Raw genomic sequence first — 21,505 nt, 5'->3', positions numbered from 1 at the left:
TAGAAACCTTTTAGTTTTTTAGGAGAGGAAATTTCCATGAAAGTTAGCAAAGATTCGGGCAGAAGAGAGAGAAACGCTGGGGGACAGAAATCAGACATGGGATTGGAAGTTTTCAAAATTCAACTTCATAGACCATCTTTTTTTTTTTCTTTTTTTTTTAATTGCAGTATAGTTGATTTACAGTAGTGTATTTCATGTGTACAGAATAGTGATTCAGTATTTTGCAGATTATACTTCATTAAAAGTTACTCCAAGATCATGGCTGTAATTCCCAGTGCTATACAGTAGTACATCCTTGTTGTTGATCGATTTCATGCATAGTATACCATGGTGGTATTTCTTTCAGATTAACAAACAGGACAGGTAGATGTCTGCTTATGTGGTATGTGATTTCTAAGAGAAGGAGTCAGCCTCTTCCCCTGACCTGTTTCTTTGTCTACCGTCCTGTATCACTCAGGCTCCATTCAGGAAAACTGAAACTCAGCAGTTATTTTAACAGAGGTTAAGGCGGGGAATTGATTAGGTAGATATCAGAGAACTAACATGTCACCCAGGGAGCACTGAGGCCACACAGAAAATAACTTCAGGAAGTGAAGCAGCTACTGCTCCAGGGGCCAGAGGAACAGAAGGAAGAGGGTGAGGTCTTCAGAACCTTTAGAAGCTCAGAGGAGGAGCCCTGGAGCTGAGCCCTATACTTCTGAGGAGATGTTGCCCTGGCTGGTACCTCTGGGGTATGGGACAATGCAGTGAGTCTAGTTTGGGGTATTTTTTAAAAGATGAAAACTGGAACCATTTGCCACGATGAGGTTGAAGAATCACTGCTGGGGTGACATCGACAAGGAGAACAGGCAAACAGGAAAGACCGAGTCCCCTTGCCTCCATTTTTTTCCCCTTCCAGTGCCCCCTACTGGCAGAACATATCAGAGAGCCAGATGCAAAGCGGAATTGTCGTTGGCAGGGTCCCTGCTCCAGCACATACAGAGTATAGAAGAGGGAAGCTAAGAGGTAACTTAGTAAGCAGTACGCTCCCTAATCCCTGGAATTTTACAGTATGAACTTTAATCCTTTGGCTAAAGTCATCCGCATTTAAAATAAAAAATGTCCCTGGGAAAAGTGAAATTTTTTTTTTTTTTCGGTACGCGGGCCTCTCACTGTTGTGGCCTCTCCCGTTGCGGAGCACAGGCTCCGGACGCGCAGGCTCAGCGGCCATGGCTCACGGGCCCAGCCGCTCCGCGGCACGCGGGATCTTCCCGGACCAGGGCATGAACCCGTGTCCCCTGCATCGGCAGGCAGACTCTCAACCGCTGCGCCACCAGGGAAGTCCGGAAAAGTGAAATTTTTAATGTTATTTTTCCTTTATGTCCCATTATGAATAAGTTTATCAGATCTTTTCTAGAGAGTTAAAAACAAGGGGAGGAAGGAAGAGCCCTAGAGGGGGTACTGTTGCTGTAGCAGGAATAGATAGAGGTTGCCACTAAGATGGTAGAGGGGGGAAAAATGGTCAAAAAAGAAAAAAAAAGACAGGGATTAAGGAAGGTAAATTTTTACCAAATTCCAAATTTTGTAGATGCTTGACGTAATTTCTAGGTCTTTGCTGATCACAACAACCAAAATAAACTGCAGGAAAGTAGACAGATCTTTCCCTTTGGTCAGCACTTGGACCTACTCAGCTCCAGTAAGGGAATATAAAAACAAGACCCATGACCAAGACCAGACTAAGACAATAGCCATGGATGTGTCACTGAATGATTAATTTACACAGTGACAATTACTTAGGTAATTCAGGAGAAACCTTACTATTGACTGAATGACAGCACCCTAATTAGTAGAAAGCTAAGGGCTGGGTTATCCTAAATTGGATTTTTCTGGTCTGAGGATTAATTAGGAAATCACTTATGTTTCCAAACTTGGTGTACAGATTTAAAAAAAAATGATTTCCTCTTCATTCTGGATCACTTGAGTGGCAGATAACAGTGATCTCTGGGGCTTCCCTGGTGGCACAGTGGTTGAGAGTCCGCCTGCCGATGCAGGGGACACGGGTTCGTGCCCCGGTCCGGGAGGATCCCACGTGCCTCGGAGCGGCTGGGCCCGTGAGCCATGGCCTCTGAGCCTGCGTGTCCGGAGCCTGTGCTCCGCAACGGGAGAGACCACAACAGTGAGAGGCCCACGTACCGGAAAAAAAAAAAAAAAAAAGTGATCTCTAATAAATTTAAATATTGCAGTGCTTTCATGTTTCCATTCTGAATATCCATTTCAATTCAGTCAGCGTCAAGAACCGTTTCTCTGACAGGCACTGTGTAGGGCTGTACAGAGATGAATGGATCACAGTTTTTATCCTTAAGGGTTAACGGTTGAGCCCACAGAGGCTCTGGAGTTTTTGGGTCCTGGACCCCAATCCCAGCTCTGCAACTCACAAGCGGTATGATTCTGAGCTTCAATTTCTTTACTCATAAATTGGGAATAATAATAATACCCATGGAATATTGTAAAAAGTAGCAACACAGTATTTAAGTACATATGATAAATGTTCAATAAATTTGTTATTGTTAATAATATATGTACCTGATATATAAATAGATAATTTTGATATATGTGAACTTTCTCACTAAAGATGGAGGTACTTTAGGATTGGCCTGAATTGTTACTAATTCCAGGATATCACTTTTCTCTCTCTTCGTCTTCCCTCCATCCTTTGCTCCTCCTGCCACCTCCTCTTCCTCCAGAATTATCCAGATAACTGTCCATCTCCCTAGTTCGCTTGGTTCTGTGTATACCTAGCCAACATCAGAGATACTGTTTGGCCTACCATGTCTTAACAGTAGGCCAAGTGAATGCATATTCTCGTGTTAGGTGACTGACATTTTTAAAATATTTGATTCAAGCAATGATTCTCCAACCTTTTTTTACCATGACACACGGGAATGGTTACTTATGCAACACACTCCTTTGTGCTTTACTGTTCCTCTAAACAGTACATTGGTTTTAAAAAATAATTAGAATGGATTTGAGGTACCTTTATAATAACATCTATTTACTCCCATATATTCCATTCCCAAATTTAGGCACTTTAACTGTTACTAGTGTCAAATGAATTATGACACACCTCACCACTAATCATGTCCTGATGTGACATGTAGATGAGACTCCCAAGTTTGTCTGTTGCTTCTTTCTTAAAACCTGTCCAAATGAACATACCAGAAATTCCACTCTTAGATATGTTCTTCTTTGAGAAACACTTGCTCATGTGCATTTTGCAGCATTGTTTATAATAATGAAACATTAGAAATAGCCTACATATCCACCAGCAGGAAAGTGAACCAACAAACTGTAGTGTCCTCATACAACAGACTTCTAAGCAGCAGGAAATATGATTGGACTAGAGCTCCTTTTGTCAACATGAATGAAACTCACATGGTTGCACAAGGAAAGTAAGTTGCAGAAGAATGAGTAGAGCATGATACCATTTCTGTAAAGTTTTTAAACATACAATCTAATGCTGTATTTTTAGGAATACAGCATTTTTGTGTATCTGAAAATATTTTGTTAAAATAAAGACTTTCTAATACGTGTCAAAATAGCAGGTACTTATTTATCAGGGCGTGTTAGAACTTTGAGGATCAGTAAGCTTTATAAAAAGTGTCAAAGAGAGAGCTAATAATATCATAAACCTACCATTTATGAGCACAGTGTGTACGTGAGTACACTGCAGGCAACACCTCCTAATCTTCAAACCTCTCTCTGAAGTGGGTATTATTGTTGACCCATTTGAAAGATCAGGATACTGAGGCTTAGAGAAGTTTTTTAAAATTCAAATAGTTAGTACTTGGCAGAACCAAGACTCTAACCCAGGTTTGTTTTACCTTGAACCAATAAAGTAGATGCTATTATAAGAGCTCTTGGGTTCATAGAAAGTATTCTATCTATCCATGAGGCAGCTTCTTCCTTCTGAATTGTGAGAAAATAAATTTCTATTGTTTAACCTACCCAATCCATTGCACTTTGTTATGGCAGCTGTAGCAAATGAATACACGTAGTTGTTATACTTCATTTGTAATGATAGTTTGACTAGGTATAGAAATCCTTTTCCCTTAGAATTTTTAAAGTCTTGATCCTTTGATTCTAAAACTCAATATTGCCGCTGAGAACTTTAAAAACATTCCAGTTCCTAATTCCCTCTATGTAACTTGTTTTCTCCTCTATGGAAGCTTGTATGATCATTTCTTTGTCCCCCGTGTTCTGAAATATCGTAGTTACGTATCTTGATGTGGCTCTGTGGTCATCTGTTGTACTGGTCCCTTTCAACTTGACTACTCTTATCTTTCAGTTCACAGAAATTTTCTGGAATAATTCTTGAATTTTGTGGATGAGTTGTTCTCCTTCTAGAATTTTTATTTTTCAGATATTGGACTTCCTGAGCTGAGACTCTCACATCCTTATCTTTCCTCTCCATTTGTTATGTATACCTTTTTGCCCTGGGAGATTTCTACAACTTATTTTCAAATTCTTCTATTGAGCTTTAATTTCTGCTCTCATTTTGTTTTAGTTTCAAAGGACTATTTTATTCTCATAAGGTTCTAGCTTTTTTTTTTTTTTTGGCGGTACGCGGGCCTCTCACTGCTGTGGCCTCTCCCACTGCGGAGCACAGGCTCCGGACACGCAGGCTCAGCGGCCATGGCTCACGGGCCCAGCCGCTCCGCGGCATGTGGGATCTTCCCAGACCGGGGCACGAACCCGTGTCCCTTGCATCGGCAGACGGACTCTCAACCACTGCGCCACCAGGGAAGCCCAGGTTCTAGCTTTTTAAGATCATATTTTGAGCTTCTTTCACAATTGCATTATCTTCTTAACTCTCTGAACATGATGATTTTTTAAATTGACATATAACACAGTGGTTTCAGGTGTACAGTATAATGATTATTTGTATATACTGCAAAAGGAACACCACAGTAAGTCTAGTTAACATCCGTCACCATACATAGTTACCAATTTTTTTTCTTGTGATAGCTTTTAAGATTTACTCTTAGCAACTTTCAAATATGCAATACAGTATTATTAACTAAAGACACCATGCTGTACATTACTTCCCCATAACTTATTTATTTTATAGATGCACGTTTGTACCCTTTGATCCCCTTCACCAACTTTGTCCACCCCCACCCTGAGTAACCACAAGTTTGTTCATTTGTTCTCCGAATCTAGGAGCTTGTTTTCTTTTTTAGATTCCATGTATAAGCAAGATCATAGGTTATTGGTCTGTCTTCCTCAGACTTACTTCACTTAGCATAATGCCCTCAGTGTTCATCCATGTCATCACATGGCAAGATTTCCTTCTTTTTTATGTCTGAGTTATATATATACAATACCACATTTTCTTTATTATTCATTTATTGATGGACACAGGTCGCTTCCATATCTTGGCTATTATAAACAATACTGTAATAAATATGGGGGCACATATATCTTTTCAAGTTAGTATTTTCATTTCCTTCAGATAAATACTCAGAAGTGGAATTGCTGCATCATATGGTATATGGTAGTGCTATTTTTAATTTTTTGAGGAACGTCTGTGCTGTTTTCAACAGTGGCTGTACCAGTTTAAAATCCCACCAGCAGTGCAAAAGGACTCCCTTTTTTCCACATGCTCACCAACACTTGTTTCTTGTCTTTTTGATAATAGCCATTCCAATAGGTCTGAGATGGTATCTCATTGTGGTTTTGATTTTATTTTCTCTGGTGATTAGTGATGTTGAGCATCTTTTCATGTTGGCCATCTGTATGTCTTCTTTAGAAAAATGTCTGTTCAGATCCTCTGCCCATATATCAGATTGTTTTTTTGTTTTTTTGCTATTGAGTTGTATGAGTTCTTTATATATTTCAGATATTAACCCCTTATCAGGTATATGATTTACAAATATTTTCTCCCATTTCATAGGTTTCCTTTTCATTTTGTTGATGGCTTCCTTCTCTGTGCAGAAGCTTTTTAGTTTGATGTAGTACCACTTGTTTAGTTTTGTCTTTGTTGCCTTTGCTTTTGGTGTCAAATCCAAATAAATCATCACCAAAACCAATGTCAGGGAGCTTACTGCTCATATTTTCTTCTAGGAGTTTTATGGCCTCAGGTCTTACATTCAAGTCTTTAATCCATTTTGAGTTAATTTTTATGTATAGTGTAAGATGGTGGTCCAGTTTCATACTTTTGCATGTGGCTCTCCAGTTTTCCCAACACCATTTATGGAAAAGGCTGTCCTTTCCCCATTCTATGTTGTTGGCTCCTGTGTCATAAATTAATTGACCATATGTGTGTGGGTTTATTTCTGGGCTCTCAGTTCTGTCCCGTTGATCTTTGTGTCTGCTTTTATGCCAGTACCATATTTTGGTTTTGATTTCTGCAGCTTTGTAATATAGTTTGAAATCAAGGCATGTGATACCTCCAGCTTTGTTTTTTCTCAGGGTTGCTTTGGCTATTCAGGGTCATTTGTAATTCCATACAAATTTTAAGATTTTTTTTTCTATCTCTGTGAAAAATGCCATTGGAATTTTGAGAGGGACTACATTGAATCTATAGATTGCTTTAGGTAGTATGGACATTTTAACAATATTAATTTTTCCAGCCTATGAGCATGGAGTATCTTTCCATTTGTGTCTTTTTCAATTTCTTTCATCAATGTCTTACAGTTTTCAGTGTACAGGTCTTTCACATCCTTGGTTAAATATATTTCTAGGTATTTTATTCTCTTTGATGCAATTGTAAATGAGATTTTTAAATTTCTCTCTCTGAGAGTTCATTATTAGTGTATAGAAATGCAACAAATTTTTGTATATTGATTTTGTATCCTATAACTTTACTGCATTTGTTCTACAGTTTTTTTAGTGGAGAATTTAAGGTTTTCTATAAATAATATCATGTCATCTGCACATAGTGACAGTTTTACTTCTTCCTTTCCAATTTGAATGCCTTTTATTTCTTTTTCTTGCCTAATTGCTCTGCCTAGGACTTCTAATACTATGGAGTTTGGGGGGGAAAGAGGGGGTTTTCTTTTTTCCTCCCATTTTTATTGAGATGTAATTGACATACAGCACTGTATAAGGTTAAGGTGTACAGCATAATGATTTGACTTACATACATCATGACATGATTATCACAATATGTTTAGTGGACATCTAATAGTATGTGAAAAAAAGTTACAACAGTTGGCCTCTTGTCTTGTTCCTGATATTAGAAGAAAAGCTTTCAGCTTTTCATCGAGTGTGATGTCAGTTGTGGGCTTGTCATATATGGCCTATTCATAATGATTTTTTAAAATATTTCATCACTCTACATAGCCTCATTTCCTCTAACGTATTTCTTTCTGATTGTTTTTGTGTCTTTGCATTTTTCTCTATCTTTTATGTTAATAGATTTCTTCGGATATGTAGTAATCTTTGGCAGGCTGTCCATATTTAAGTATAGGAAATGCAAAACTTGAGAAGAAGTTTAGAGTGTAAGGTGGGGCCTGTCAACTGTGGGCTTCGTGGCTGGGTAGTTTTATTTTGGAGTCTCTGATGTCACTAGATTTTTCATCTTAGGCTGCTTGGATTCCCCAGAGAGGTCTCTGCCAGTCTTCTGCCTGAAAAGTCGAGGCCTGGCTGCCAGTGTTATAGAGCCTAAATGGATGAAGATAGCTGGGAGTCTCAGCTTCCAGGATGCAAATATTCACTTGATCCTCCAGAGTTCGCTATGGTACCCCTACTCCTAACCATGCCTGATTTCTCAGTTCAGAGACTATATTACCCTATCAAAACAAACAAACAAACAAACAAAACTCCAGTACTCTGTTAGAGTACAAGTGAGGATCTGGGGATCTGACTTCTTCCTAAACAGCTTTCAGCCAGTACTTATTTTAGCATCCCCTTCAGCCCACTTCTAGAGGTCACTGGTGCCCCAGTTCTACGATTTTATGAGATTTTGTAGCATAAATATAATTTGTCTTGGTTCTCCCCAGAGCTGATTTAGTATTCAGCTTTTTCTGGTCTCCTAACTCTGTTACCACTTGTCGGTCTACTTTTCTCATTCCAACATTTTCTTGCTATTTTCTTCTGCTATCCCTGTCCCTTGAGTGTTACACCTTTATTTAAACACAAATACACACACATTGCTATTGTTTTCATGGGGTTTTGAGAGAGAGAAAAATTGAATACAGGTGTTTAATTTTCCATCCTTACCTGAAAGTCTCAAGAGCAAGTATTTCTTAATTTGTATTTAACATTCAAATAGAAAAGGTGAGATTGTGAAGTACAATTAAAAATGACCATTGGAATAAAAATGCCTCACATTCCAGTAGCTTATCGCCTAAAAAGAGGCCTGAAAATTTTTACCAGTCAGGACTCTGAATATTATATATTTAGTTCGATAATCATCTCATCCTTTTCCTCATAACAAGTATACTTAAGAAATTAGGGGAATTCCCTGGTGGCCCAGTAGTTAGGACTCCGTGATCTCACTGCCAAGGGCCCAGGTTCAATCCCTGGTCGGGGAACTAAAATTCCACAAGCTGTGTGGTACAGCCAAAGAAAAAAGTTATTGCACTGCAGTTGCCTAAAGCCCCCAAAACTATCAAAATAGGTCTTAAAAAAATTAATTGGTTGCTTTGTTCCTACTTAGATTTTCACTAATTTGAGGACGTAATTTAAGTGACAGTTAACAGTATCACCTTTGCTTCTCTTTGTTAAAAAAAAAAGGGAGGTCTCTATTTAAAAGTCTAATTAAGAAAGTTTCCTGAAATATTTATCTTTAAGGCATTAACCTTCACTGTTCTTTTTGTATTATGAAATGGTACAATTTCAGCCATCACGAGAGACTGGTCTGTTGGTCATCTACTGCTATGTAACAGTAAAAGTTACTGGCTTAAAACAGCACACGTTTTATTTGCTCATGATTCCTTTGTTTGAGCAGTTTGTGCTGGAATCAGCTGGTCAGTTCTTCCACTGGTTTCAGCTGGAGTCAACACGCGGTTGCAATCATCTCTTTGCTCAGCCAGGCTGGACCGTCTGAAATTCTCTCCCTTCCATGTCTGGTGGATGGTGCCGGCTTGTGGCTGGGTTTCTCTCTCTATGTGGTCATTTATCTTCAGAGAGGCTAGCTCAGGCTTCCGTATGTTGACAGTCTTGGGGCAGTGTTCCAAGTGGACGGGAGTGGGTGCTCAGAGCTTGGGGCCTCAGCTCAGAACTCAACAAAAATCACTTCTTCCACATTCTGTTGATGAAAGCCAGTCATAAGACATACTCAAATTCAAGAGGTGAAGAGATAGACTCTATCTCTTGATGGAAGAAGCAGGAAATTCACATCACAACGGGATGTGTATATAGGAATGGGAGGAATTGTGACCATTTTTTGCATTCCACCACAGTCTTCCCTCTGGCATGTATTTTATTCACATTTCTCCCACAGAGAAAATATGCTTATTCCCATTTCAGGATCCCCAAAGTTCTCATCCCAATGTGACATTAGGCTCAAAGTCCAGGATCTTTTGTTCCAACATCAGGTTCAATTGGGGATGAGAATCCTTGGAAGCAGCTCTTGAGGTATAGTTCTTCTTGGACCAGAGACCTGTTCATATAAAAGTCAAACTAACTGCCCCTTACGTTTCCAGCAGACCGTGAGGAGAGATGGGCCCAGATAATTACAATAGATGCTTCCGTTCAAAATGGAGAGCAAGAGAAGCAGAGCAGTTCTGAAATCCAGTGGGGCACGTGCTTCAAGCCCCTGTACTCTAGGGCCAAGAGACATGCCTTGATTAATAATCTGTTTCTTTCTTTGCCATATGCCTTAGATTTTTAAATTTATAGAAGTCAATAATGTGGCTAAGAATCTAAAATACGTATACAGCACCATCTATAGGTAGTTAAACGCTTCTTGAGAAAGTTTCCACTTGAAGTTTTAAAACATGGAGATTTTCATATCTTGGAGGATACTTGTTTATTTTATCAATTTCAGAAATGTCATAAGGTAGGTATTAAACCAAATTTTTTAAAGCCTCTTCATTGCCTTTATTTCCCCCAAAGTAGTAACACATACGAAGAAAGCATAATTATAAAATAAAACTGATTTTCAGAATCTTTAAGTTAGAGAAAAATGTAAAATGTATCTGTGATATAACCTGACAATCTCTGCAACATTCAGTGGGTCTCTAGGTATGGAAAACACATGGTCTGATTATTCACTCGGGCCCTAGAATAAGGAACAAGGCAGTTCAAGCCCTGCCTGCGTTCTGCAGGAGAAGGGGGGCAGACAGTGAACATGCAGATACATCTCTCCCCACCCCTGCCCCAATTAAAAAAAAATTCTAAATAAAACTTAAGAAAATAAAACAAGGTAATAGAACAGAGAGGGAGTAACTGGTGAAGCAGGAGAGTGACAGTCCTAGCTAGGATGGTAAGGACGTGACATTTAAGTTGAGACCAAAAAGTGATGCAAAAATCTAGGAACAGCATGGGCAAAAGCCCTAGGCAATAACAAGCTGGATTTTTTTTCCAAGGACAGAAAAAAGGGCAAGGTTGCCGGTTTACAGTGACCAAGGGGAAAAAGAAAGGAGTTGAAGTCATTGGTGTAAGCAAGAACCAGACTATGTATGAGAATTTAGACCATGGAAAGGTGTTTGGGCTTTATTCAAAGGTCGGTGGGATGTCATTGAAGAGCTTTAAGCAGAAGAAGGATAAGATTTTATTTATGTTTTAAAAGATCATTCCCTCATAGATTCATAGAGGATGAACTAAAGGGAGAAAGAGTGAAATTAGAATAGTCAGGCGGCTACTGCAGTAGTCCTGGAAACAGCTTTGAAGCAAGAAGTGTGAGAAAGGATCAGATTCAGGGTAACATTTGGGAAGAGGAACCCAAAGAACTTGATTGGATATCAGATATGAGAGACAGAGGATCAAAGATAATTTCAAGTTTGTGACTTGAGAAATTGGGTGCATAGTAGTGCCATTTTTTAAGATGGAAAAGACCAGGGAGAAAGCAGGTTTTGCTTTTACAAAGGTGCAGATCAGAAGTTCTGTCTGGAACGTGTTCGGTTTGAGTTGTCTCTTAGACTACAAATGTGATCTCAAATAGACGATTGAACACTATATCCAACTGCCTACCAACTAGGTTTAGTGATCTATCTCAGTAATTTATCGTCTCGCTTTGTGACTGTCTAACCCTGTCCTTGGGCAGTTAAGGCATTATGACCCTCATCTTCCTGACAGATTACTGTGTCTCAGGAGAGACTCAGTGACCTCCCCCAAACCACACAGCTAAAGGAGAAGAGCAGGATTTGAATTCAGGTCTTCAGGCAACCTGTACATGGACCTGGAGGGCACGCTCACCCCTCGCCCAGTTTCCTGCTCCAGTTTCTGTAGTCAAAGGGGGATGCAAGATAAGGACCCCATCGTTAGGCTCGGCCTGCACACTCAAAGTGTCATCCACAGTTTAGGCACTTGTTTATCTGCACTGTCAATATCAGTTAGCTCCCAGCCACGTGCGGCTGTTTAAATTTTAATCAGTTTAAATTAAAGTAAAAATTCACTTTCTCAGTAACACTAGCCACAGTTCAGGTGCTTAACAGATACATATGACCAGTGGCTACCATATTGGATAGCACAGATATAGAACATTTCCATTATCTTAGAAATTTTTATCCAACAGTACTGGCCTCTAGCCAATTCAGACTAAAGTAATTGTGAAGACAGTGTAGTCTTATCCTCATAGCTGTGGCCTAAGAGGAAAGTTTAGGAAAAAGAAATGAGTTGTTATCTACTTTACAAGTGGCACGCTTCATAAGCTGAGTTTATACCCGGCTCTAAAAAGCACCTTTCCCCAGTTCACACCCTTGAATGTTGGCGTGTTTCTCATTTTATCGAATAGGAATATATAAGAAAGGAGCTGGGTTCTTTCCGCTTTTGCAGTCCCCTAATTAAAATACATGCATACCTAACATCCACGTCCCTTCCCACCCTCCACCCACCTCCATGTGTAACACCCTCAACACACAGTGCTTTGCACAGAGCAAACAGAATGCTTGACTGATAAACAACCGGCATATTGTGATACTCTACCACACTGCCCCGGACAGCTGACCATATCGGTAAAGAGCAAATAACCACAGCCCAGGAGGTCTGGAGTTGAACCTCAGTTTCACAGCGTTTTCCTTTTATATTTCATCCCTCCTCGAGTAAAGGAGGTCGGAGCCTTCCCAAGTAAAAACCAAGAGCTGTTCTCCTCCAGGGAAGGCAGGAGGGTAGAGGTCCTGGAGGGGGTCAGCGGGAGCTTCAGGCCCAGGTCTGCCCATTACTTAGTGAGCAGGGCCTTCCTCGTAGGCCAAGATGGAAGCATTCAGAAAGCCCCCTTCACACACATGCACACAGGCAGACCTTCCAGCAGTTCCTTTTACAAAAGAATGGGAAGATTTGGAGCAAGGCGTTTGGGTTTTTTAAATTATTATTATTTATTTATTTATTTTTGGCTGTGTTGGGTCTTTGTTTCTGCACACAGGCTTTCTCTAGTTGCGGTGAGTGGGGGGCTACTGTTCGTTGTGCTGTGCAGGCTTCTTATTGCGGTGGCTTCTCTTGTTGCAGAGCACGGGCTCTAGGCACGTGGGCTTCAGTAGTTGTGGCATGCGGGCTCAGTAGCTGTGGCTCGCGGGCTCGAAAGCACAGGCTCAGTAGTTGTGGCGCACAGGCTTAGTTGCTCCGCGGCATGTGGGATCTTCCCGGACCGGGGCACGAACCCGTGTCCCCTGCATCGGCAGGCGGATTCTCAACCACTGCGCCACCAGAGAAGCCCGGCATTTGGTTTTTTAACCCTTTCTCAACAGTCGTTCAAAGTTGAATGACTTTGGGCATGTTGCAGAATTCCTCCAAGGGGTAGGATAAGGAGATAGATGTTTAGAGCCTTAATCATATAGTTGATCCTCCACCAATTCAGCAGTTTATTCCCCTCCTCACCACTGAGGCTGAAAGTAAGAACAACCTAGAACAGAAATTGCATTTTCCCTTTAAATTTTCTTTTTTCTAATATTTCAGGGGTTTTTTTTATAGGTAGTACTTACTTATGATAAAAACATCTTAAGTGTGTACAGTGAAGTTTCCTTCCTACCTTCCCAGTCACCTAGTTCTTCCCATAGGCAACCAGTCTTTCCAGATGTTTATATATCCTTCCATAGTCATCCTATGCACGCACTGGCAAACATACATGTCAACACATATATCTATGTACTCCTTTACATGTATATGTATTCCTCTTGGACACAAATAGCTGTATGACTGTTTTGAGCCTTATTTTCGTGCTGTAGTATCTTGGAGATTTTTTATATCTACACTGAGCATCCTTAATCTCTTTACAGCTGCAGTGTTCCATTGTAGAGTTGTACCATTATTTGTTTATCCCCTCCTCTGCTGATGAATTATTTAGTTCATTTCCAGAGGTTTGCTGTTATAACCCATGCCACAGTGAACATTCTTGCACATCTGTCACTTTGCACATGGGTGAGCATACTTGTAGAATAAATTTCCAGAGAGGAATTGCTAGATCAGAGGAGATGTGATGAGGCTATATGAATAATTTTGATAGACCTGGTCAAGATGCCCTCATACAATTTGTACTTATTTGCTGCCCAGCAGCAATGTGTGAAAGCAGAGCTGAGTTTCTAAGCCTGGGTGGAACCCTCATACCTCAGAGACTGAGTACCAAGTCTTACATTTCCCCAAACAGCTCCACTTACATGGTGTTTGTGTGTGATTTCATTTGAAGAGCGTTGTTTTGTAAGTGGCTAAGAAAAGCTTGAGAACCGTGATGTAGGAAGTCATCACTGTTCTTTCTCTTAGCCCTCCAGTTTGAAGGAGTGACAGAGAAAATGAGATTGCTCCACACCCTACAAGAAGATCCTTAGACAAGTAACGTGGAGAGAATAGTTCATATGGTAGCTGGAAAGATGGAGTGGGTAGAAAGATTTCCAGGAAGCAGAAATAGAGGCCAAGGTATAATGAGATGAGAGTTAGTCTCATAGGCCCCCCCGTTAGCTGGGGTTCTCCAGAAGATCTCATTTGTTCTCATCTGAGCCAACTTTAAGGGCTTATCATATGCCAAACCCCGTACCAGTACTGGAAATAGAGATGCACATGGTCGGTCCCTGCTCTGAAGACGCTCTTACAGAGAAGATAGTCATGTAGGCAGACAAGTTCTATATAATGTTATAGAAACAACAGCAGTGGTGACAGCTAACTCTGAGAGCTGATTAAATGCCAGACTCAGGCTCAGCAGTGTTCCTCACCTCACCAAATTCTGCAGAAACCCTATGAAAATGATTACAGTGCTATCCCATTTCACAGATGAGGAAACCAAGACCCAGGGAAGTTGAGGGACAGTCCCAACACCACACAGTAAGTGGCAAAGCTGGGGTTCAGGCTGAGGTCTGTCTCACTTCAAAGTCTTAAGGGAAAGTGGGCGTAATGCTGAAGCTAAAATTTCATCTCTCTCCTTCATGAAATGGTTTTTCTGCTCCCTTCTCTTTTCGTAGCACCACATTACTCTTCAGGGTGTGTGGGGGGGAGTTAGGGAAGACCCCCAGAGGGAGATGTGACCTGAGCTGAGGCTCTAAGGATAAATAGAAACAAGGAGAGCATTCCCAGCAGAGCACCTCTTGGGCTGATCCCCAGGAGAACCAACGTCCAGGAGTCAGAAGTTTCTGCCCCAGGGAGGCAAGTGAGTGGCACGGATAAGATGACAGCCTCTGAAGCCAGACTGCCTGAGTTTGGATCCTGGCTCTGATCCTTACTGAGTGACTTGGGTGCATCACTTAACCTCTCTGGTTCTTCGCCTGTAACATGGGGCTGTACAGTACTGACCTCCCGGCTTATTATAAGCATGGAATGAGTTACCATATCTGGAGCTTAGAATAGTGCCTGGAAGCACATGCTCTATATATTTGTTCCCACTGTAGAATCTCCAGGATCCAGGTACAACCTAGATGTAAAGAAGAGGAAAACAAAATTGTGAAGTTCACCTGTGGTGCTTATTATAGAGAACTGTTACATGAGCTCCCAAAATGTAATGGGGTGCTATCAAAAACAGAAGGAAGCGGAAAACCATTTAGTGGAGGAGGGACATGCGCTTTTAGCCCAGAATTGTCTTGTCAAGCACGGTCATGCTTATCAGCTTTCAGTTATCTGAAATTGTGAGTCAAAATGGGCTTTTTTATTTGTTGTCTACTTCTTTATGCCATCTTTATTGGTATTAAAGTGCAGTGGTCTGTCTCAAATAAGGTGAAAAGGCAGAGGAGGATAAAATAAAAGGAACCGCATTTGATGTAACTCTTAGTTTTCCCCTCTTCCTCTTTGATGCCATAAAATGTTTTCAGAAAACCCTAGAGAAGATATAAGATAAATGCTGCAGCTTCCTCATTTACCCACATAGCATTTATCTCTCCTCCACCAAGTCAAATCACTTTTCTCTGAGAACAATATTCTATAACAGAATACAAGAGAAGTAGAAATGAGAGGAAAGTCCTTCTCCAAGAAATCGGTCCATGTGATTTACATTTTGTCTTCATATTCTCTGGCCTTTTTCTCCTTTACCCCAAACTCACATTCCCAGTTCAATTTCCAAGCCAAACCCCATGCTTGGACCACCCTTTCTCCAGGCCAGTTTTATCTCCGAATGATTTGAGCAACACCTAGAATTCATCTTCTTGGGAAAAGAAATTTTAATAGAGAGGAGAGAGTACTGAACTCTTCAGAAGTGCGGTTGGAGGGGTGGCGAGACTTGCTGAGGAAGGTGACTTCTGAGCTGGATTTTGAGGGCAATGGCTGCTACCATTGATAAGTCTTGCATGGTGTCCAATTCATGCAAAGTACCAATAAAAGTTTGCTGAGTTAATAAACTTTATAATTTACGAAGCAATTATACTTTCCCAGTATCTCTAATATTCTACCATTTAACACGTTCTTGGGAGGGGAAGACCTGGCCACTTCATGCTGCATTGTATGGTCCTGGAAGCTCTATCTGTTACCTGGAAAACCTCTCAGTAGGGTAGGAACACCTACTGGGAACTCAGTGGTGTGTGTGTGTGTGTGTGTGTGTGTGTGTGTGTGTGTGTGTGTGTGTGTGTGTGTGTGTGTGTGTGTGTGTGTGTGTGTGTGTGTGTGTGTGTGTGTGTGTGTGTGTGTGTGTGTGTGTGTGAGTCCTGTGAGAAACTGCAGAGGCTGGGTGGGCCCTTGGCTGAGAGAGCAGCAATCTTAAGTATATGCTCTAGAAGAGAGGGGGACCCTTCCAGGAGAGGAGGAACATGGGAAAGGAGCGGGAGAGAAGCAATTTCTAGAGACACGCCTCTGACCTCACCCCTGAGCCAGGCCAGAGCTCATTACCTAACTCTTGTGTCTATCACCCAAACCAGTTTCAGATATTAAAATTCCTGAAAATGACACGGGAGGGGATGAGGGAGACGACAAAAGGATATAAAAACAAAATGAATTTTTAGTTGAATTTATCTAACGACCTTACTGAGGAAAAAAAAAACAAGATATGAGGCTTAGCCTTGGTATTAGTTGAAAGCTACTTAATTTCATTTAGCTCCAGCTCTTTCCTGACGTAATGATGTGAATGTTCTCAGGAGGCTGAGAACCAAGCTACTGAGAGTTGTGAGCCTCTTGCCTCTGGTGTGACATCTGGGTTCTCTCATTGCTGTTCCAGACATACCCTCTCTGTGACAGACGGAAGACACCTCTGTCTAAGTCACACCAAATTATATCAAAGATTAGATCCCTTGCCTCCAATTAATCCTCAATTTGTGCTTTCAATGTGTGTGTGCAGCTTCATCATACACAACAAAGACACTTTCTTCAACAATGCCACGAGAAGTAGAATCGTACATCATATTTTACAAAGAATAAAGTATGAAGAAGGAAAAAACAAAATTGGTAAGTAGTATAACAAGTTACATTTGATTTGGGGGATTACAGACTCTATCCTTTGGTTTTATTAAGTTGATATCAATTCTAGAAATGCTCATCATTCATAAAACCTCTACCTGCATACTCCCCTGATGGATAACTCAGAAGTGTAAAATCTTAATAGAATCCTTAGATCGCTTTTTAAAAATAACATGGCATCTCATTTATCTAAGATCATGGAGAAGTGCTCTCAATTCAATAAATATGTAAGGAGCGCCCATTATGTGCCAGGTACTGGGTGAGGTGTTGGGGAGATGGGCACCGTTCTCTCCTGGAGCATATGTTCAAGGAGTTAAAAACAGACAATAAATAAGTAAACACAATACATAACATGAAGAAATCGAAATAGATGATGTTTCAGAGATAGACGGCTAAGGGGTGGGGGTGAGTTCAAGCTGAGATGGATGGAGTGGTCAGGGAAAGCTTTTCTGAGACGCTGAATTTGCACTGAAACCTGAATGACAAGAGGGAGCCAGTGTGGGAAGTTGGAAGAGCAGGTGTTCCAGGCACAGGGAGCAGCAAAGGGCAGAGAAGAGCCGTCACACGTAAGTACATCCTCCCAATAATCACCTCCCCCAGTAAATAACCTCCACACAGTATATTTGGGGCATTTGTACGAGAGTCTTTCCATAATATATTACCAAATATCCTTCCTTATTAAACAGATTACTATATATCAGGAGGATTTGGGTGGCTTTGTTTTTGGGTATCTCTGTCCCAGTGAGATTTTTATTGATACTTTGAAGAATGACCTATATCAGTCAGGGTCTAATCAGAACACAAAAGCCACACAGAATTTGAACAGGGAAAGTTAATATAAATAACTAACTGTGACAGAGGTTTGGAGTTAATGGAGGATTGGCTAGTAAAGGGTAAGAAAACCTCTAAAGAATAGAAAAGGAGCAGATATTAGGAGCAGCTACCAGCCCTACAGAGACTCCCCACAACAAAGCTGAGATGCAGACCTTGTTGGAAAGGGTGCGGCTGCGGTTCACTAGATGGCAGAAAAGTTTGCTGGGGGTTCTGTGCCAATAGGACTCTGCGAATCTCCCATCTCAAGTACTGGGAGAAGCTGCCTGGAGGGGTTCCAAGGAAGCCATTCATTCGGAGGTGTTGCACCAGCGTTATTACTCCGTGAAGCTGTTCAGGGGGACACCCGCCCTTAAGGAGGGGCCAGGGCTGCTGGCCACCAGGCACTGCAAGTGCTGGATTCCACAGAAGCTATGAGCTGCAGAAGCCTACTGAGAGGAGCATGCTAGTACCAAGAGGACAATCTCCTTCCTCCCCCATTGTCCCTCCAGTGCCTTCTGCTGACAAAGCTTAACATTGTACCACCTGGCAAAGGAGGAGTATTTACAAGGTCCAGCTCCATTATTGCAAAGCAGGCAATGAACCTGCATTTGGAGCTAAGGGGCAATAAACTGATAGCTGGCACATAACCTAGACAGTCTTCTCATCAGGCTTTCAGGTGGGGTGGAGGCTGGAAGGATGCATTATGTTAGTCATTGGCGTCAGATCCTCATAGATCTCAGTGATGGCATTTAATAGTTTGTAAATATAGAGTGCTGCACTCAAACTCAGCGAAACAGCTACCCTGATACCGTGTGGGAGCAATGTTGCTCAACACATCATGAAGAGAGATAGACTTGGGAGGTTTAGTTGAATGCAAGTGTGAGTCACTAGTATGCCGAAGCTGCAAAACACTACTTTGATCCCAAGCTGCATAAATTAAAATACTATAGGGAGAAACAGATACCTAGTCCAGATCTGAATACACCCGGAATCATGTGTTCAGTGAGAGTCAATGTAGGTGGGTATGGTGAAGTTGAACCTGACTTAGGGCTTTCTTGACTTGGATGGGGTTGTAGGTTAGCACGTTCTCATATTCTCTGCGGCAGTCATCCATCCTTGGGACACATCCCCCCCCCCCCCAGTAATGTCCTCCATGGCCATTCTGGCTCCAAGGATTTCCTCTTCTGAATTCCAATGGCAATTATTTTTGCAGTGTCTATTTGACGATCATGTACAACTCTTCTTTCATTACGTTGAATTATTTACTTTCAATGACATTATGGAAGTTCTGCCAACTAAAGAGAACCACTGTTGACATTTTTGCATACCAAATAACTTAAGTATCACATTAATTACTCTTTTCATCTTTATACCCCATTTGTCCACGTGATTTTTTTTTAAAAACAGTCCCTTCGCTAATATTGGTAGTATAATACCAGCACACCTCACAACTCATTATAACATACTAGGGTATTGAGAATCTGCAGCTAAAAACTGCTGATCTAGATAATAAGCTCCTCAATTGTAAATAAGTTGCCTTGTTCACCTTTGTATCATCATTGCCTAGCACAGTATCTGGCATATAGGAGGAGTGCTTGTTGAACTGAATTGAAAATCTTTTAAACATGATCAATGTCTAACCATCAGCATTCGTACACAATCAAAGACTGTGTACAGTGAGGCTATATAGCAATTATTGTGCTTAACTTTTGCATCTCAAAATGTGGGTTATTTTTTACAACTAGTCAAGATGGAGACAGAAAAGGGCAAAGACAATAATTTTTAAATGTTTTGAAAAAACACGAGAAGTGTAGTATTGTTACTAGTAAGAAATGATCGTTGTAAAAGTTTCTCTCATTTGATGAAAGAGAGAATTCTCTTCAAGAACCCCAGTGCTTTGAAAATCAGTAATGACGAACTGAAAAAATATCTGGTTAGAAATAACCGATCTCAGAATAAATTACTAACCCAAGATCAGACATTATGCTGAAAACTATGGAGTAGAACTATAAATGCTCTGTTGACCCAATGTTTCATTATCATCTTTGGTTTCATAAATAAAAGAAACAACATGTTAGAAGAAAATTTAATTTATTGATAGAATTAATGTTTATCCTGTGTTATTTTCTGCCTGAAACTCTTTCTGAAAGTGGCATCTTGCATGAGCCAACATTGATTAGAGATAATACAAAAATACTGTCTGTAAACATGACTTATAAGGGTATTTCAGTGGAGCAAAAATTACCACTATGTAAGTTTTTCAATTTCACTCTGAGTTTATTACAACTCTGAAAATCAAACCTAGTGAAATCCATTTTCAAAATAGAGCAATTGATAGATCAACAAAGGTTTATTTAACAATATAAGTGCATAAAATAAATCTTGAGATGAAGTCATATTTTCAAAACTGGTGCTCAAAGGGGAAGTTACTAAGGTGATAGATTTTAAATATTAACTACTTTCTTACTTTTGAGGTCTGTGATAAATCATCATAAATTTACAAAGGTCATCATGAGAAGTCTCTTATTAGGTCCCCGTGAATCTTATTTTTTCTGTTATTCCGGGATATTTGAAAGTTATTGATGATATATGTAGAATTCTTGATAGAGGCTCCAGAAAATCAAAGCTTTCTACATAATCATTTATTCATTCATTACAGAGGTATTTACTGAGGGCCTCCTGGGTGCTAGACAAAATACAAAGCCCTGTGGATATTTGTATTTCAGATGCTTTTCTTAGACATTTAGTGTTAATGTCAAAGCATCTTAAAATACATTTACATGTTACCATGATTAAAAATACATAAACATTAATTGACCCTCCATCAATAAAAAGTGAATCAGTGCATGTTCCATTTTCCAGTCAGGCTAAGCCTCTGGACTCTCATCAGGATCTAAAGCATGGAGAGACCTCATCTCTAAGCCACTTGAGAGACATCCTTCCAGCCATCTTCTCTGAAGTACATTTTAGGAAGTAGTAGTATTCTTGATCTGAAAGAAACTTTAAAGATCAAAACATTACACTTCCACTTCTGGCCAAGATGGAGTAACAGGCACAGGATTTGCTTTCCCACCTGAAACAGTCAAAAAAGGAAAAACAAAAAATGTATGAGACGACTATTTTCAAGACACTGAACATTGGGCAGTCAAGGACAGGGAAGCCCGAGGACAGAAAACAAATGAGGTGAGCCTTACAATTGCCCCAGCTTACTACAGTGAGATGGTTTCTGGACAGCAACACAGGGAAAAAGAATCCAGGCAGAACCTGGTAGACTCCCTGAGTTGAAAAGATGTTGCTGGGAGTCCAGGGAGACCAAGGCAGCCAGAGTTCACAGGACAACATACCAGAAAGCAGAGAGCTTCCCAGAGAACCCTGAAGATCTGCAGAGGGCCACCTCAAGTATTTAGCAGAGTACCGATTAGTACACACATCAGGAAACTACCCAAGGCCAGAGAAAGAGCAATCCAAAAGGACTTCCAGTGAGATTGGAACACCTCTTAATTCACAAAGGATTAAATATAAATGGTCTGAAAATCCCACTCCAAAATTCAGAAGTTGCCGTTAAATTTAAAAAGTAAGACCTGGGCTTCCATGGTGGCTCAGTGGTTGAGAGTCCGCCTGCCGATGCAGGGGACACGGGCTCGTGCCCCGGTCCGGGAAGATCCCACATGCCGCGGAGCGGCTGGGCCCGTGAGCCATGGCCTCTGAGCCTGCGCGTCCGGAGCCTGTGCTCCGCAACGGGAGAGGCCAC

At 40.8% G+C, this 21,505-nt stretch overlaps 1 protein-coding gene across 1 annotated transcript in view; it reads left to right on the top strand.

The window, feature by feature from the left end:
- Positions 1-21,505, top strand: part of ANO4 (anoctamin 4) — a 454,222-nt gene that overhangs the window by 322,741 nt on the left and 109,976 nt on the right. Inside the window, exon 11 of the mRNA XM_060165661.1 lies at positions 16,823-16,929. Within this exon, the coding sequence (XP_060021644.1) occupies positions 16,823-16,929 (107 nt within the window). The remainder of the gene's footprint in view (positions 1-16,822; positions 16,930-21,505) is intronic.

Source organism: Lagenorhynchus albirostris, chromosome 11 (genome assembly GCF_949774975.1).
Source record: "Lagenorhynchus albirostris chromosome 11, mLagAlb1.1, whole genome shotgun sequence".
NCBI classification, from domain to species: Eukaryota; Metazoa; Chordata; class Mammalia; order Artiodactyla; family Delphinidae; genus Lagenorhynchus; species Lagenorhynchus albirostris.
The sequence above is the reverse complement of the archived record's forward strand: the minus strand, read 5'-3'. Positions and strand labels throughout refer to the sequence as shown.